We start from the raw sequence: 19,974 nt of genomic DNA, 5'->3' as shown, positions 1-19,974 counted from the left end.
ATTACAGTAACAAAGATTTTTAAAGGGATTCCTATTGACAATCAGTTTAAGTATTGCTTACATTCGATTTATCAATATTTTATATTTTTTATATTTTCTGTTTTAATTTTCTGTTATGTGCATGCTTTTGTAATTTTAATCAGCTACAAATATTTTACTAATTCTATTTAGCTTTATTTCATTTTTATTTTTGCAATTCAGTGCTTTTAAATACATTTAAGAATTTCAGCTTAAAATATTTGGAACATTTAGTTGACAGTTTTTCCAGTTTTTTATCAAATGTTTATATTTCATTCTATTTCATCTCTGATACTAAATATGCAAGAAACATAATTTTCCGTAAAAGTTGGTTTGTTAGATTTGTATCGTAAAAAGCACTATACATAAAGATAAACTTGAATTGAATTTAATTTCAATTAATGAAATAAATGTATCATTTAAATAAAAACACAGGCATGTTCAAAACCACACATCTGTTTTGGTGTTCTTAGAAAACATTTATTGAATACTTTAAATAATAATATCATAAATAGCACATTGTCACTATGCAGATCTGACATTATTGATGACTGAAACATAGCATCATCTGTAGATGTTGATTCTGTGGGGTTAATGTTACACGGCCTGCTCTTCTTAAAGCAGCCAACAATGAAGCTCAACTAATAGCAGAGCTGCTTGAAATATTCAGGAGGAAACCAACACCTGTTTCCAGGTAACCGATGCTGGGCTTTTTAGCTGTATCACAGTGTGTGTGTGTGTGTGTGTGTATGTGTGTGTGTGTCACTGCTGAAACAGCCTCTTTCATCTACTTCACACTCAATTCAAGGACTCCACCAGCAGCCCAAGTTTTTTATTTCATATAAAGTGTCGCATAAAGACAATGAGGAAAAGCTGCTTTTCATTTTGCACTGAAAACTGACTGTCTCTAACTGATGGAACAAGAGTATAGTTAAAGATTGAGATCTAAACTAAGGCTGGGAGTCTGTTGATGGTGGCATAGAGGTACCTTGGACTGTTTTATGAATTTTTGCACACATCTGAGGATCTTTTGAAGTCGTGCGTCATGAATCCCCTGTGGAAAGTCTATAAGAGTAAGGTGATGAAGACCCTCAACCCGGAGATGGAGGAAGACGCGGTGGAAGAGGTAAATCCACTGAACCTGAGGATAACATTAAACAGGCTACATGGGCAGAAATGAGTGAACATGCATTTGAGGCCTTCATTTAAAATTTCATTTAATATTGATCTGATTCGTTTGCATGCAACATTTCCATGCATTTGAATTACAGAGTTTTAACATAAACTAATTGTGATGCATATTTGACAGAAAGATATCTCAGCGTAAACTATATGCATCCGCTTGGTTTTAATTAAATACTTGTATAAAAAAAAATAAAAAAATCTGCATAAATCTGCTGAGTAGAAAGAAAAAAAAACTAATTCAATGAAAATTGCATTTAAAAAAAGTGAAAAAAGTTTGAAAGTATGAATATTGTTAAAATAGTTGTGGAACACACAATATATAGTCAGTTAAAGTGAGTTAATTAACGTATGAGATTGCAACTAACTGGATTTATTGCTGATAAATATAGAAGCCTGTTTATTGTGTATTTAAACACATGCAGTTTATTAATAGATGGAAATTTTCACATGCATAAATATTATATTTAGGCCTATATTTGTGTGTTTTTCTTTTTTTGCCAACTCCAATCATTCAAATGAGGAAGAACAACATTTCAACTATTGTACAATGGCAAACCCTTACACACGCCAATATGAGATTTCATTGACAAATGATGAATCAATATCTAGAAAGTGTTGAATAAAATGGAGCTATTATGTAATACTGTTTTAATTAATATTCATAATATAATTTCTTCTGCCTGACCAGTATATCAGTCTAGGATCTGGACTCTCATCACATGAATATGCATGCATGCTATCAGTAATTAAGAGCTTTTTCCTAACTTTACACTCTTAAAAAAAATTGTTATTGACATCAATGGTTTATTTAAAGAACCTTGAACATCCATGGAATCATTCGAATGCAGAAAAGGTTCTTTATATTCGAAGAATTGTTATTTTGGGAACAAAAAAAAGGTTTTTCGATGGCAAAAACGCAGATATAATATCACAAAATGTTTGATTTAAAGACTTTAAGTGCACTGAGTGCCATATCAGTGGGAAAAACTTCTCATCTGAACCTTTAAAGTTCAAACTTTTTGACTGAGGGACGCTTTTTCTTATGTTCCTGTTAATGTATGTTAATTGGCTAGAGCATCTGTTTTGGAAAACCTAATGAATGCAGTTGTGAGTGTCAGGGTGCATTCAAATATTTTAAGTATTCTTTCATGTATATGATCAAGGGAAACCTTGACCTACTTTTCAAAGCCCTGTAACTGGATCTACTGGGGTGATAGGAATAGGATGGCATTCCAGCGATTGATTTGAGACGGATAGCATACACTAGGGTGTGTTGGGCTTGTCGGCAGATTCTGTGTGACCTTTCACTTACCAGTGAACTTCTACAACTGCTACAACACAGCAATGCCAACAGCTTCGTCAAGATAAACTCTGCATGCGTGCTTTCCCCCGTTTCTTTCAGTAATTTATGCATAGCAAATACATGATTACATGTTTTCCGTTTTCAGTTGAAAACAGTTTTTTCAATGGCACTTCAAAATTGTTTTGTACAGTTCTTGTTTAGTTACAGTTTTATCTAGAAAGACTTTTCATCAACTGAATAGTCAGTACTCAGTAGGCCTACAATTCACTGAATGCATCTATATGCTCCAGCCCATCACAGCCACATTGTCATTCCTATCAGAAATGAAATAGCCCTATGGTGCTGCTCTGATAATAGTATTATTTGAAAATATTTGAAACTATTCACTCTCGCCTAAAAATTGCCTTGATGTAGTTTCGCTACGAACCACATGAGGGAGACAAAATATTAATTTTCATCACATTAATTTACGCACGTAAGCTAGTTTTATCTACAAAAAGAGCTCAAACTTGCATCTAATGCCTATAAGAACTAATTTGTTTACCGGATTTATCATAAAACTTTTTTTTTCCTGTTTTTGTTTGTTTACAAATCAATGAGTGTTAGACTTTTTTTTTATTTTGTATATTTCAGTGTACATCTATTGTAATCTAATTTCTCCTTCTGTAACTAACTTTATCTAATATTTATTTTTTGCACTCATCATTATAACTTTCTGTTTGTCTGTGAAGGTCACTGATGCTGCTGAAGATATTATGCCTATCCAGTCTGAAGAAGGACCCAATGCAATGACACAGCTGGCCAAGAGAGTAAACCTGGAAAATAAATAATATTCATAATTATTTCATTAAATGAACTGTAGTTTCTGTTAGCTTTGTAAAAAAAGGCCACTTCTGAAACTGCTTGAATTTTCAAGTCAGTTTAACATTTAGGCCACCTGATGTTTGTTGGTTTGAGTCATTGTGTTCATTGCTCAGATGCAGGGAGCTGGAGCTAAAGGTTGGAAAAGTGTTTCGTCTCTATTCACCAAGGAGGATGAACACCAGCTTCTGGAGGCAGACAACCAGCCGGCAGCTGATCAGTGAGTGTTGGGATGCATTTAGCTCATTTTTCTATTGGAAAAGCATGTTGACCAAATGTTTTAGTCACCGATTGTTCTATACTACAACTCCTTACAGAAGAAGAAAATATATGCACCATGTCACACTTTTAAGAGCGGAAAATGGTCCATCATTACCATAATATATGTACATTTTTAAGATTTAAATTATTGTTGTAATGTTCGGGGTTTGTAAGATACTTTAATGTTTTTGATAGAAGTCTGTCCTGCATATACTCGATAAAAAATGCAGCAAATATTGGGAAATATCATTACAATTTGAAATATATGTTTTCTCTTTGAATACATTATAAAGTTTACAGCATCACTCTTCCAGTCTTCAGTGTCACATGATCTTCAGAAATCATTCTAATATGCTGATTTGCTGCTAAAAAAAACACTTCTGATTATTATCAATGTTGAAAACAGTTGTGTTGCTGAAAGCTTTTGTGGAATCCGTTGTATATTTGATTTGATCAGGATTCTTTGACGAATAAAAAGTTAAAAAGAATAGTCTTTATTTGAAATAGAAGCCTTTTGTAGCATTGTAAATGTATTTACTGTGTGTATATATTCCAACCACAATTTTTTTTAACAGTACTGAACATATTTCTTGCAAAAATATTTCGTAGATCAAAATATATTGAATCCCAAGTTGCCTTTATCGTCTTTCCAGTCCACTGGCAGTGAAGCCAGAAGAGCCTGCTCGACCCAACAAGCGCAGCACTGGATTCTGGGATAACTTTGCCACTAAGTGGCATCAAGCTGCTGCGATGAGGCAAGCGGAGGCAGGAGGTGACGGCGGTGAGGAGGTGGGCAACGAGAGCGGGGCGAGAGCAGAAGACGGAGAAAACCAGGTCGAGCAGGAGGCCGAGGCGGGCGACAGCGGCACGGGAAACAGCTTCTCCAAATACACCACGCTCGGAGAAGAGAGTGAAGACACACCGGCCTTCAAGTGGAACTTTGTCACCAGCAAACTGGCTGAGCTGAAGACCAGAAGCATGGCCAAGAGTAACTAGCCAACAGAGAGAGCAGGTGATCTCAGTTCAGACCACATGGGCCACAGTTCTTCATATGAGCCGTATCACACAGCTGTGCGGTGATTTCACCAAACCAGTCTAAAAGCATCGACTGTGACCGACACTGTGGCCTCTCTGGGCTTGAACTGGCTGCCATTCATGTGGAAACCGCTGGTTATGGAAAACGTCTGTTCGGTAAAGGTGATGTGTGTATTTTTAGTGATAAAACACTGAAATTTGCATTATTGCAATTCCATTTGGTGCAGAAGAAATTGCACTTCTCTTAAAAAAAATAACACTATTAAAAAAATCAGGGAAGCATGAGAATAAAGTGTTTATATATAGATATAAAGTTTATATAGCTTGATGGAAAAAGTTCTGACCTGAGCATATTTGTCATAAATAATCACTAAAATAAAATAATCAAGTGTTGTTAAGTGAAAATAGTTTCTTAGAAAGAAGGTTAGTTTTAGTAATAATGCCTAGAAATACCCTTGCAACCATCCAGGGGTGCGTTTCCCAAAAGCATAGTTGCTAACCTGTGAGCAACTTAGTTGGTTGGCAATGGGAAATTGTATTGCAATATATATATATATATATATATATATATATATATATATATATATATATATATATATATATATATATATATATAATAGGTTAGCAACTATGCTATATATATATACAATATATATATATATATATATTAGGGGTGTAACGGTTCACAAAATTCACGGTTCGGTTCGATACGATACACTGATGTCACGGTTCGGTTCGGTTCGATACGTTTTAGATACAGCAAAATGTAAAAACATCTCAACTTTTCAGAATGCCGCAAGCGCACCGCGGGTCATGTGACAAGAACCAACCAATCAGCTTCATCCTTTCCCGTAACAACGTTGAGAGCTCAGCCAAGATGAAGGATCAGCTGATCATAGTTGTATATGGATTGCAATTTTGAAATAAATTCAGTAGCAGAGCTACTGCAAGCGATTTTTAGAGCTGCAAATCCATTTATCCTTCGCTGAAATTTCCGCGTCTCATGGAGAGAGCACGTCATTGTTGCTTAGCAAAGACAGACGCCTCATGAGCGCTTCTGCCCGAGCGCTTTGGAAAGGAGGAGAAAGACGTGCTTAGCGTTTTCCACGCGTTTTTAGGCACGATATGTGAACGGCCCCTAAGGCGCTCGCTCACTCAGCACGCGCTGAAGGCTCGTTGCAAAATGTCTAATGCATTTAACAGACCAGAAATATAAGATCCTAAAATAACCAACAGGTCTGGTGTTTGGGTTGGATTCCCTGTAAGCTATAGTGTCTAAATGCTGCAGGGATAGTTTGCTGCGTGCATGTTTCTCCTTTTTTTCGTCTTTTCCCAGATAGTACTGACGCATATATCCCAGATATTCCCGCTGTTTTTTTTTTTTTGTTTGTTTTTGTAATCCCGCTGGTGTACCCTGTCATGTTGCAGATGCGACATACCGTTGTTTATTTATCCACCACTCTCTTGCCATCACCATTATAGCTTAAAGGGAATCCAAAGTGCACCCAAACACCAGACCTGTTGGTTATTGGAGGATCTTCTCATTTCTAGTCTGTTAAACGCATTGGCTATTTTGCAACGAGCCTTCAGCGCGTACTGAGTGAGCGAGCGCCTGCTGAGTAGCCTAACATAAACATATAAGATGGTGTTTTTTTCTTCTTCGGGAGTGTCAGGGGCGTTGCCTGTTACGTTGTTTGGGTTATTGGGCTACCTTGTTGAACGCATATCATTATATTTCTTTCTCTCTCTTTTTTTTTTTTTTTCAAATATAATTAATTACTCCAACGAACCGTTCGGTATACATAATGCGTACCGCGTACCGAACCGAAAGCGTCGTACCGAACGGTTCAATACGAATACGCGTATCGTTACACCCCTAATATATAGCGACCATCCACTGCAACCAGCCAAGAATACTCTTGAAGCGAATGATGTCATAATGATATAAATACATTTATTATTTTCATTGATTTATGTCATCAGGTATAAGTAATTAAAGATTAAGTGCAATAATAATTAGCCCAGTAAACATTAAGATTAAACGCGTTCTGAAAACCCCAGAGGAACAATCTCACCCAGAAAAAAGCAGAATGAATCAGATCAATGATTTTGCTATTTTATATTATGTATATCATGTACAATACTTTTTATTTAGAAATGCAATTGATAAAGTTGGGAAATGTTTAATTTACTATTTTAATTTAAAGGGTGGAAGTTTACAGAATATGTGTCTGGTGTCGTTCATGCAGTGTCTGTTTCATAAAGTTCTTCCACATTGTTTTGTGTCTGAAGTCCTGAAGTCTGATGTAGGCTAAGTGTTGTGTCTGCTGTCGTTGTCTCTGTCTTTTTGTTTGCTCTGTCGTCAGATGTCACATTGAATGATGATTTTTCCTGCTTTGATGTTTTATTTTATGATATAATAAAGGTATGTTGCAAAAAAAAAAAAAAACATTGTTTTGAGATTTTATTAGGATATGTTTAAATAATATTACAGGAGTTTGAAGGGGCATAGTGAGTTTTCCTGCGAATGCCAATAGTGAACAGCTGGTGTCAGTGCAGGCTATAACAAACAACACCAACATAAGTGGAAAAATCCCATTCCAGCATGACTTGTTATCAGCAAACTATATGTGAAGGGAGGTGACAGTCATTAACGTCCAAAAGTTTGATTGTGACTCTATTTCAGACGATTCATTAAAGATTATCGGTTCAAAAGTACAATTCGTTCACCAACTGAGCATCATAAAGTTGCTAAAATGGTCCATAATTAATACAAAAAATTAAAATATATAGCTTGTTTTGACCTTGGCTCGTCGTTGTTGATTTTACTACTAAATTATCATAAATATATTTGATGAAAAATGCGTTTATGATATTAACTTATTGGTTTATTTATTGTCGGAGGGATTTTCTGCCAGTTTTTAACCTAGTTACTTATTAATCAATGCTGACTCGAGTCGCGAACCGATTCAATTTGGTGAATTGATTCATCCAGTGTTCACTTTAATGAAGCGAACTCGACGATTCAATTGAACCGGTTCAAAAGAACGAATCGTTTACGAACCGAACATCATAAAGTTACAAGCTGAAAACAAAACGTGTTTTGTTTATATTCTCACTCTGCTCAAGCTCGCAAATGTATAGCATTTTACCACTTCTACTGACCTGGCCCAACCACCTTTCTACTTAAATCCAGATTTCCTTCAAACAGTAAGGTAAACAGAATAGTTTAATCAATTAGTTTTATGTATGACTGCTTTGGCTAATTTCAAGTTTGTTATCGCAGTTTTATTGATCAAATAATAAACAGCTGTTATTTTTGGTGGAAACTCAGGATGTCACTTTCATGACTCCATTAGAGTTCAACTATTGTCTTTGCTGGACTGCTCAGATCCATGAGACATGCAGACTACTGCTGTTTTTATTGTCTCCGAGTAAAATAACCCTCTCTGAGCCTGTCATAACATATGGCTCCTTGCAGGACTTACATAGTTTATGGCCTGCAGGTATGTTTTTCTCATCCAGGTGTTGTGAGAAGAGCTTACAGCCCTGCAACAATAACTCATTACAGCAGACACATAATGTTTACGGGAACAAAAGTGACAGTCTTACTGCAATTGTCTATGCTTATGGCAATGCTTAAAATTGACCATTATGTGTCTTTACAAATGTTACATGTTTTTTTTTACATTTTATGAATTTAGTTAATCTAATGCATAAAATAGAACTAGGAAATGAGCATAAATCAATGTAACTTTTTTATTCTATATGCAATGCACTGCATTTTTTTTACTGTAATCGAGTGAGTCACACGTTTATGGATAGATCTAATGAAAATATTTTTGTACATATTTTAGGAGCGTTTTTTTGCATTTTGACATTTTAAAATGACGATTGCACTTGTAATGAAAATAAATCCTATAATAACGTAATCAAAGTTTTATTTTTTCAATACAAATATTTCTTTTAATTATTATAGTATTTTTTTCTGTAGTGCCTTTATTTGGATAGACCTTGTGAAAATAAAAAAATAATTTAAATAACAATATGCACACCTGTAATGCAAAAACATTTTATTTGTTGTACTTGTTTATATAGAAGAATAAAAATCATTTTGTTTGTATCACCGTATTTTTTCAGTGATAATTTATCACACTAATGGGAATGTAATGCGAATAATAATCATAAGAATAATGCAAATTACTAAAAAGAGAATGAGAATTTGGAGATTAAATGTGCTTAAATATTATGCAAATAACCTCACAATGTAAAAATACATACATGCAGTACATACATTAAAAAAAATACAGTTTTTCTCTATTGTACCACAATTGTAAAGTGTTCCATAAGTGAGTTTTGGGGAGGCACAAATTAAACATCATCATTATTATTGTTATTATTGTTGTTAAAAACAGGCACATTTATTCTTATAAAAAAAAGTATGCAAAATATAATTTCTTATTTTTCTCATTTGATTTTAAATGACTTTTTTTGCCTGTTTGTTTAAGAGATATGAGATTTTTCTGCATTTCTTTTTCTTCCATCCTAGAGTTTGTTGGTGTCTTAGATTCTTGTGAGGTATGACATCACCTCAAGTGAAATTATAAGACAAGCATAATAAAACAGCGCAGACTTTAGTCATGTTCATGTAAGGCGGTCCTGCGCTGCAGACAGACATGCCTCCAGCACCTGAGGGTGACATGGGCTCGTCTGTGAGGGTCTGTGACTCATGTGTGGAGGCAACAGGTCCATCTGGAAGATCTGTGTCTGAACAGAGCCACACAAACACATGCATGTGCCACTTCACCTTACAAACACAGAGCCGCCTGAGGCCAGGTGTAGTTTCCCATGATACAGACACAGTTTCTCCAGAGGACTACAGTGAACAAATGTTAGGGAAGTGTTGACCTCCTCACCTGCGTTTCTTCTCTGATGTGGCACAATTGCCCATTTGTTACCGTTTGATGTCTCAGTAAAAGCTTTGCAGTCTGGACTAAACATGCAGGTTACACCTTAGTGGCTGTCCTTTCACATGAGGTGTAGAGAAAGACCTGTGATTTAGGAGAATAGTTGAACGTGGGAAGAAAATGTGCTGATTATTTATGCAGCCTAGCCTGCAGGCCACAGGAGCTGCTTCCTGAGAAACTGGCAGTAACCTTTTTGCTTGTTCATAGATTTTTTAGAGATTACCGGCTCTTTCATCCCCCCGCTTAACATACAAGCGTAATGCTTAAAGACATTTTAAAACTGAACCAAATTGTAGGGAAAGTGAAAAGGCCTGGAAGGGCTTATGAATAGCACTTTCCCATGAATCAAAAATAAACTGAGATCAAAAAAGACGTAAAAGATGTAAAAAAATAAAATAAAATAATTTTTTATTTTTTTTCTTCTAAGTTTATGTAGATATTTTTAGATTTTGTTTTTTTATAATTTTTTAAACATATTTTACGATGATTATTATTATTGTTGCATGTTGATGTTATTTTAATAACAATTTGTCATGCAAAAACAAAATATATAATATTCATATTTTATTATTTGTACTATATTTTCGTATATATATATATATATATATATATATATATATATATATATATTTATATATATTTGTATCATGTATCATTATCATTCTTTTTAACATTTTCACACATTAATAACAATTAGGCAAATTTGTAATGCAAAACAATCTATTGTATTATTATTTGTTGTGCTGAGTTTATGCAAATATATAATTATTTTATTTGTATTACAGTATCTTTTTACTATATGTGTGTGTGTGTGTGTGTGTGTGTGTGTGTGTGTGTGTGTGTGTGTGTGTGTTTGAAATGCATAATGGTAATAATAAATGTGCTTAATTGTAATTAAATGTGCTTAATTTTAATACTATTAGGACATAAAATAAATAAAGGGAGGAACGTTCATGCACATATCGGCATTACTGTGAAAACCAGCTTTTGAAACCTAATTTTATATGAGACTGAAGAACAAGTTTCGAATGTGAGAATTGGCACAAACTTTTCCTAAAAAAACCTCTTCTAAAGCGATACAATCAGCATGTTTCTTTGTAAGTTATTTATGTGACCTATTTACGTGCAAGAGAGCTGAGAATGTTTCAGATTGATTTGTCTGTATGTTATTCGTCAATTTTACTGTAGACGTCTGACTCTGGGTGACGCTTGATGGGAAGCAAATGGGAATCATGGGAGGTGAGCTTTTTTTTCCCATGACACTCATTCAAAAATCAATATTGATTTAGTTATTTATGTATTGCCCATGAACATGAATATTGATGTATGCACTCTTACATACTGCATGTACAGGCCTGAAATGGGAACAGGTCAGTGTTAGTGTTAAACCTAAATTATTAAATATTTTTTCAACTGAAATTAATTAAATAATACATAAAATATTAATAATTAAATTAAATAAAATTATTAAACAGGAATTAATATGAAACAATTATATTAGATTAAAAATCTACAAAAGAAAAAATTAATTTAAGGTAAAATAAAATTAAAACTGAAATAAAAATAAAGCTTAAAATACATTATTAAAAAAAACCTGATTAAAGTTATAGTTAAAAAAAAAACGAATAAAAAGCACATTAAAAATTAAAATAAAAGTTAACTCAAAATATTAATAAATACTATAATAGTATATAAATAAATAAGACTAAAATAAAATAGCATATATTGGAGCATATGCAACGAGCTATAACATTTATGCATCATCAATATTTTGTTCTGAATTGTGTTGCATTCTCAGTATTGTCTGAAGGGGCGCTATAATGAGCTTGATCTGTCTTCTATGACAGTTTTTTATTTTATTTTATTTTACATATGCAAGTCAACTCCTGATATGTCAACTTGCCTGAACATAACAATTGTTTTGTTGTAGGGAGCAGGTATTGGAACTGTTAGTTTTAATTCGTTTTCTGACATATTGGCTATGATGAAGCCTGTTGTGTGTTTGTTTATTGTATTTCAGGATGTGAATGTGTCTTTAACCCTCTCCCCACCGCTCCAAATCCACCTGGTGTCCATTTACTGTTTCTACAGCTGTTTGGGATGTTGTCTTTACTTTGCACCCGTGCTGCCAATATAACTTAAAATCCCCTTCCCCCGGATCCCGGAGTCCAAATGAGACCTAGTAGCACAATAGTGACAGGACATTTAACATAATCCCTAACCACTGACAGAAACAAACTTTTCCATTATGGGACAATTTAATGCAATTATAATAAAAATACACTATGGGGCTAACACCAGTCAAATGACTGGAGTGTTTAATGCTGCTAAAACAACATTTAGAACAGGTTGTAATTTAGATATATTTTTGAGATGGAAAAAATGCAATTTTACAAATGCTAGAAACGTGACTTTCTAAGGAAATATTGCTATCAAATACCACACCTAGGTTCTTAACTAATGTCGAAGAATTAACATTAATTCTTAAGACAGTGTTCTAGTTTATTAAACGCACAGTTTTTAGGTCCTATAATTATCACCTCTGTTTTTTCACAATTTAGCAGTAAGAAATTACTCCACATCCAGTTTTTTTATATCAACTATGCATTCTGCTAGTTGTTCAACTGGTATGTTTCGCCAGACCATATAGAAATATAGAGCTGAGTATCATCAGCATAACAGTGAAAGCTAACACCGTGTTTCCTGATGATATCTCCCAAGGGTAACATGTAAAGCGTGAAGAATAATGTCCCTAGTACTGAGCCTTGAGGTACTCCACACTGCACTGCATCAATAAACGGACATGGTATTTCAAAACCGTACAGCTAGCCGATCTAGACAGGATTAAAAGAAGATTTTTTCATGTTTATATACACTTTACTTGGCAGTGCCTGGTACTAGACGCCATTAAACAGAGGGAAGATCTCAACTATCTGCCTCTATTTTCACCTATAGCGTGATCTGCTCAGGGTCAAACATTCCCTCCTGTCCGGACTGTCAGCAACAAGTCATTACAAATAGAGTTCATCATGAAATTCCTCTGGACTTCAGCTCCCATGTCTCTATTTCTGGTGTGAGGTACCAGCCTGAGTGTATTTGAATACTTGTGATGCATTGATATGAAAATCACCCCGGGATGTTTATTCAGAAAGTACGAAGACAGTTCACAGGTCACTCTTTTGGCTGATATGCTCATTAGAAATCAGCATAATTGGCTATTTATGTCCAGGTGTTCACACACCCTGTGTGTTTATAGGGTCTCTGAAAGGCTTCAGGTGACAGCAGTCTGTTGTTTGGGTTGTAGACAGATTAGATTGAGATAACAGGTCTTTTTTCAATGTGGCTGATATGATTGCCATTGAGCTCTTAAGTGCGTGTGGTGTTTTTCTCCTCAGGGTAACTGACCCTGAAGTAATACACACACAGCTCAGGTTTAATTCTTCAAATGTGGTTCATTTTATGTTATTAACCCTAATGCATTGATAAACTTTTTCTCTTTTTTTTTTTCTTACAACATAAATGCAAAGTCTTACTATACATCAAGTGTAATTTCAGAAGCTAGGGAATTATGGATGTACTGTAAAAAGGCTTGTTTTAGGAAGGAAAGGAAATTGGTTGCAAGTAATTAAATCTTACTCGCACTGCTAAAGAATTTGTTGCCTACAGCTTACAAAAAGGCTGCACTCAAATAATCTATGTTTATATTTAAAATTTAATTAAAAAAATGGGAAAATGAAGCCATTAAAAAGCCATTAAAATAAAATTGTTATCATAAAATCTCTTTTTTTAATCAATCATTTAATTTGCTTATTTTTATTCCACTTTGAAGCTTAAAAAAATTGACAAATTGTCTTTCAAAACTGTGAACCCATAGTGTAATAACAACACTAGTTTATGGTCAGTAGATTTTTTGTTATTGTTTTTTTTTTTAAGAGGAATAGAAATTAGTACATTTTATTCCTCAAGGATGTAAGAAGTTGATCAAAAGTGACAGTATAAGCTTGTTACAAAATATCTATATTTCAAATAAATTGTTTTTTATTCATAAAATAATCCTTAAAAATTAATCTGCAATTCATAAGTGTAAATATGCATTGTACTGGGTGTGACTTTATGCTGCCTACCTTTTTGTAGGTACTAACATTTGTGATTACTAAAAATACTCCCTACCTAGGCAGCTCCCTAACCTCAGTTATACAGCTGATGTGTGTCTCATTATACAGAGCAAATGGTCCTTTTGAAGAGCATCTGCAGGAGTCAGTCACCTATAGCTGCCACAGATGGAAGGGAGAATCTCATTCATCATGGATCAAATGGCACCGCCGCTCCATAATATAAACGTGTTGTGATCGTGATAAAGCAAGTTTGTTTAAAGCTCTGCGCTGTGGCCGAGGGATGCACGACTGTGTCACGCTGGCCAGGGTTAAATACAGAACAGCTCGCCCCAAAAACTGTGGGCGAGGTCACACCCCAGCGAGTCTTTGATGCGTCTTCTCTCACTGGAGCGCTACACACGCCGTGAGTGCAAGCAGGGATACACATGTGCACACAAACAAACACAGATGCTCTTCCCATGGAAAACATATGGACGTTTTCCAGCTCTTGGAGCTAAGCAGGCTAATTTCCCCAATCTCCCGTTAACCTTCCCAGAAGTACCTGATCCCGGGAGAAATACCCTTAAAGCCCAGCGTAGAGTGTGGGAACAGCACTGTTGACTCTTCCCCCATGAAAACGGCTCACAATTACAGAGAGAAGGACAAGCAGACGTAAATTAGATGGAGATCCAGCTGCCCATCACTGCACTTTATAATCAGGCTCATCAGACTCTGGGTGCGTGGGTGATGAAAAAGCACTTGTTTGCTTTTTGATCCAATACCAAGTATAATGAAGACCAACACGGCTGTGGATAGATAGATAGATAAATAGATAGATAGATAGATAGATAGATAGATAGATAGATAGATAGATAGATAGATAGATAGATAGATAGATAGATGTTTCTGCATGAAAAATACCAAATACAGTATCCAAAAAATGTGGTCAATTATGCTTTTATTTAAAGAAATTAAAATGTTTATTCATTGAAGTTTGCATTAAATATATTAAAAGTAGCAGTAAAGACGTTTATAATATTGCAAAAGATTTCTGTTTCAAATAGATGCTGTTCTTTTGAACTTTCTATTCATCAAAGAATCCTGAAAAGTAAAATTGTTTTCGATCATTGATAATAATCAGAAATGTTTCTTGAGCAGCAAATCAGCATTCTGAAGATCATGTGGCACTGAAGAGTAATGATGCTAAAAATTCAGCTTTGATCATTGAAATAAATTACATTTTAACATATATACTCATAGAAACCAGTTATTTTAAATTGTAATAATATTTCACAATATTACATTTTTAACTGTATTTTTGATGCAGCCTTGGTGAGCAGAAGATGCTTTTTTTTCAAAGGCATTGCAAATATATTTCTGACCCCTAACAGTTGGATGGATGTATAGCAATAGTTCAAATCACCATCATTACAGATGAAACATTTGCACAAATGCTTTAAGGGGGGAAAGATGAAGGCATGACTTTTGAAATAATGTGTTCATGGTTCAGTCAAGGTATAGTGAATTGAACATGGACTAAACATGGCACAGCTGTTGGCCTGATGTTCCTCCTGGTTTTCTACAGTGTAATTCAACCACTTCACTGGAGTCTCTAAATCTCCACAGATGGCAAACGCTCCATGGCAGACCTGGCAAACCACTTCTATTTTTTTTATTACAATCAAGGATATTGATTTACACAAAACATGGAACACAGTAATGTGATTTATTTGTAATGGAATCAACTTGTTGATTTGCATGCAGGACTTATACACAAACTTTAACTAGATTGCTCAGGGTTGCTTGTACAGAGACGTTAAGCATCGTGTTACTCCTGAGGCTTTTTACCCCCCATAACATCAAAGTCTGGCTTTCCTCGCGTCCAGATTTACACAGCTCGAAACTCTTTAAACATAAGCTGATACCATTCCTGCTTTTGTTTGTGCCTCTGCAGCGTGTTGTAAATGTGTCTTTCTGATACGTTTACTGTAGAAGTGTCCAGTGTTGTGCAGTAACGCATTACTTAGTAACACATTACTGTAATTTGATTACTTTTATATAACTGAGTAATTTAACATGTTATCATTTTCAAAATAGTAATTAGAGTATAGTTACAAGACAAGGGGCCCTATCTTGCACCCAGCGCAATTGACTTTGTACACCGACGCATGTGTCATTCCTATTTTGCACCCGCGCAAAGCGCGCTTTTCCCTCCACAGAAGCACGTCGCTAAACTAGTGAATGAACTTGCGCTCCCTGGGCGGATCAGCGCAAAAAAGGAACAACAGTCTCCTCGGCTGTGAACCGCTCCTGGCGTGCGCCTGGTAAATACGCCATAATAATAGCAATCCATAATGGAACTTGCGCACCTGCTTTTAAAGGGAATGTTGGATGACGCTCTGATTGGTTTATTTCACGTTACGCCCAAACCACACCTATGAATAATGAAGCTACTTCAGACCAACCCATTTTAGATTTGCGCCGGGCGCAAGAGCCATTTATCCCGCCGGGAAAATAGCAACAGCGCCGAGACCCGCCCACAAACTTACTTGCGCTTCGCGCTTTGACACTTGCGTTTCAGATCGTTAAAATAGGGCCCAAGGTCTCTATACGTTATAATACAGTAATATACTAATAAATAATAATATGTGCAAAAAATATTTTTTTTAATTAACATTTTTTAAGAAGCCATTGGATATATATATTTAAATAAACGTATTGTTTAAAAAAAAAAAAAAAACTTTTTTTTTTTTGTTTTGCTACATTAAATCAGAGGGCTAAATATGATATGCGGAATAAATTAAATAAACTTTTTATTCACATATTTTATTCACTATATTGTCCAGGAATTGAGAGTTGCAAAACTTAGAAAGAAAAAATTAAAACATAATAATTAACTATAAATAAATAAATAATCATTTTATTTTTTTTATTTTTTTACATATTGTCTAAAAATAAGATATAGTGATCCATAAAACCTCAAATAAACAAACTTTTTGTCAGGTTTTCCTGTGATTTTCCACCAGCCACTCTCTGCCCTTCATTCTCAGGTCTGTCCTGATGTCAGGAGGTCATTACAAAGAGCCGTAATTCACTTGCCATGTTCCCACAGAGCCCCTCTCTCTCTCTCTCTCTCTGACCCCACAGAAGTGAGGTTACGCCTCACAGACTGAAGTGAAAAGGCCTGTCCTCTGATTTATGACCTTCTGCTGCCATCGGATCTTCTCCTGCGCTCGGACGCTTTTTGTGAAGCTCCGAAACAGACCCTCCCAGAAACCCCCAAGAGTTTTAGGTTTCCAAAGCCCATCCAAGTTAAGTCTTGAAGCTTTCGCACACGTGCAAAGATTGCTATGATATTAGGAACTTATTTTTTATACTAATATTTTATACTGGCATTTTTACTGTCGAGATTTTAGATTGGAAATCTAAAAGTAAATGTTGTTTAATTTAAAATAAACACTGTTCTTTTGAACTTTCTAATCGAATTGTATCACGCTTTACACAGAAGTATAAAGTAGCATCTGTTTTCATTATCAAAAATAATGTCACTTATAATAATACACTTATTTTGAATATTACAATTTTTACTCTATTTTTAATCAAATAAATGCAGCCTCATTACTCATAAAAACATTTTTTAAATCTTATGAACCCCATACTTTTAAATAGCTTCATCATTTATTAAGGTCTTAAATCTATGGATAGTCAATATTAAATTGTGATGTATTGTGTAAGTAATAAATGTCACATAAATGTTTTAGGCTCAGACTGTTTCTTTTGTAGGTGCATGTTTATATTTCTTCCTGTTGCAGTTGTGTTCAGGGCAGGTTTGTTCTCCCCCAGTCTTCCTGCAACACTGTTATCATGCATTATTTTCATCTGAATTATTTTAGGCCTCTTCCAGGACAGGTTCTCCTCCATCCCGCCTGTTTATGCCGATGGAGGGACAGATCATTCTGACTCATGCACGGCTCTGGCATATCAGAGCTGCTGGGCCAGAAGAATTAGGCCAGATTTGGCACACTTCACAACCCCGATGCACATTCCCTCACGGTGCACGAGGGCGATTGTGAACAGAGTCTCATTATACCGCCGTGGCACAATGAGAGTGGAAATCTTGGCACGCTTTGTCTTACGAACCCAGAAGGTTTTTCAGACAGAGTTCAGATGTGTGTCGTTCTCTTTGTCTGTTAAATGCGCCTGAGACTGTATAATTGTGCTTTTACGGTGCTTACAAGACCACCCACGACACCCGCATCAGACGCAAACATACCCTAAACGTCAGCTCCGCTCAGGAAGTGCTAATCTATATATCCCTCTACTTTAGTTATTTTCATCTGCCTTTGCTTTCTTCTGCTTTTAAACAACATTATACTTCATCAGGAAGTTGCCTTATTTGAGCTCTTTGAGCAAAACATGTATGTTATCTATGTTAATAAATAATTATTTCACATTCTTGATTAATATTAAAATAAAAAACATGTTTTGCAACTGCATATGAGTCAAAAGTCAAAAGTAGTGCTGCAATGTGTTTATATTTTAATATTTTGCAGTGAACATCAAATATATTGTACGCGATGATATTCAGTAGCTTTTATACTATACTAAAATGCTTTTATTCCATTATTTGCAATGCTTTATTGAATATGTAGTTCATTTACTCATAAAAATATAGGGTTATTATAGTCAACTAGCACCTTTGTTACTTGAAATAAACTTAACCTATTTTATTTTTAGTCAGTCAGCAAGGAAAGATTTCTCATTTTTGATTTAGTTTAACTTTATGTACAAAATATTTAAACTGAAATAAAAATTACTAAAAACCATACAGACCAAAAGTTTTGAAACATTACATTTTTTTTTTATGTTTTTGATGAAGTTTTCAAGCAAGCATTTATTTGGTCAAAATTACAGAAAAAACAGTAATATTGTGAAATATTATTACAACTTAAAATAATAGTTTTCTATTTGAATATACTTATTCAAATAATTTATTCCTGTGATGAAAGCTGAATTTTCAGCATCATTCCTCCAGCCTTCAGTGTCACATGTAACATCAGTCGATCACATGATCATTTAGAAATCATTCTAATATTCTGATTTATTATGAGTGTTGGAAACAGTTCTGCTGTCTAATATATTTGATGAAGATAAGGTTCAAAAGAACTGCATTTATTCAAAATAAAAATAAAAAAATCTAATATATTTTCTTTACTTATAAATTTAACACATCCTTGCTGAATAAAACTATTGATTTTATAAAAAAAAAAAAACATTATTTATTTTAAAAACATAGCTTCTTTGTTTTTGTTTTTTTGTTGTTGTTGTTGTTTTTGTTTTTGTTTTTTACTTTTTATTCATCAAAGTATCCTAAAAAAGTATCACATGTTCTGAAAAAATATTAAGCAGCAGAACTGTTTCCATCTTTGATAATGAATCATCATATTAGAATGATTTCTAAAGGATCATGTGATAATGATCCTAAAAATTCAGCTTTGAATCACAGAAATAAATGACCATTTAAAGTATAATACATTTAAAAACTATTATTTTAAATTGTAATAATATATCACAATATTACTGTTTTTTTCTGTATTTTTGATCAAATAACTGCAGGCTTGATGAGCAGAAGAAACTTCTTTCAAAAACATTAACAACAGTAATGTTTCCAAACTTTTGGTCTGTACTGTAGATATATTGACATTCATCCCAGATGAAAAATGGATGATTACTGTTGCAAAGAGGTTGTTATTTATTATTATTATCGACTTTTTTATATGCACATTCCAGTATCTAGAAAGCAGGGTTGAGTCAGTCTGCCGTGGCTAAATTTGTGAATCCTGACTTCGCTGACATCACACTTGGAGATAAAGTTGCATGGGTCAGACCGAGACGAGGTTTGCAAACATGATCTGTGGACCCGTCCACCCCAGAGCAGCTGTGGGAGGAGAGGAGCTGTTTGATAAGCAAACGTGTGAAAAAACTACGGACGGGACCAAAAACAGGATGTCACAGCAGGCCACAGCGTTTGAACGTCAGGAAGAGAACTGCTGTTTCATTCACATGTGTGTCTGAAGAGAGGAAAGAGAGGAAGAGGGTAACCCGACCACACCGACAAAATAGGATCACCAAGTCAAATATTATAATTTAAAATAACTCTTTTCTATGTCAATATATAGTAAAATTAATAGAAAGTTAAAGAAGAGCATTTATTTAAAATAGAACTATTTTGTAAAATTATGTCTTTACT

The 19,974-nt window shown here is 34.6% G+C and overlaps 1 protein-coding gene across 1 annotated transcript; it reads left to right on the top strand.

Moving 5' to 3' along the window:
• The first annotated feature begins 653 nt into the window (after positions 1 to 653).
• On the top strand, positions 654 to 5,001 carry LOC113115654 (uncharacterized protein C1orf232-like). Its single transcript, XM_026283189.1, has 4 exons — positions 654 to 1,144; positions 3,238 to 3,315; positions 3,484 to 3,587; positions 4,282 to 5,001. Exons 1-4 carry the CDS (start codon positions 1,064 to 1,066, stop codon positions 4,622 to 4,624), a joined length of 606 nt encoding a protein of 201 aa, XP_026138974.1. The 5' UTR covers positions 654 to 1,063; the 3' UTR covers positions 4,625 to 5,001.
• Positions 5,002 to 19,974: the final 14,973 nt, after the last annotated feature.

This window comes from Carassius auratus, chromosome 16, assembly GCF_003368295.1.
Source record: "Carassius auratus strain Wakin chromosome 16, ASM336829v1, whole genome shotgun sequence".
Classification (NCBI taxonomy): Eukaryota; Metazoa; Chordata; class Actinopteri; order Cypriniformes; family Cyprinidae; genus Carassius; species Carassius auratus.
This window is presented reverse-complemented; position numbering and strand designations above follow the sequence as displayed.

Bases quoted from the DNA above. Each gene is read 5' to 3' on its own strand.
- LOC113115654 (XM_026283189.1), top strand. From the start codon at position 1,064: ATGAATCCCCTGTGGAAAGTCTATAAGAGTAAGGTGATGAAGACCCTC. The intron at 3,316-3,483 runs GTAAACCTGGAA...TTCATTGCTCAG, and splicing joins TGACACAGCTGGCCAAGAGA to ATGCAGGGAGCTGGAGCTAA. The intron at 3,588-4,281 runs GTGAGTGTTGGG...TCGTCTTTCCAG, and splicing joins AACCAGCCGGCAGCTGATCA to TCCACTGGCAGTGAAGCCAG.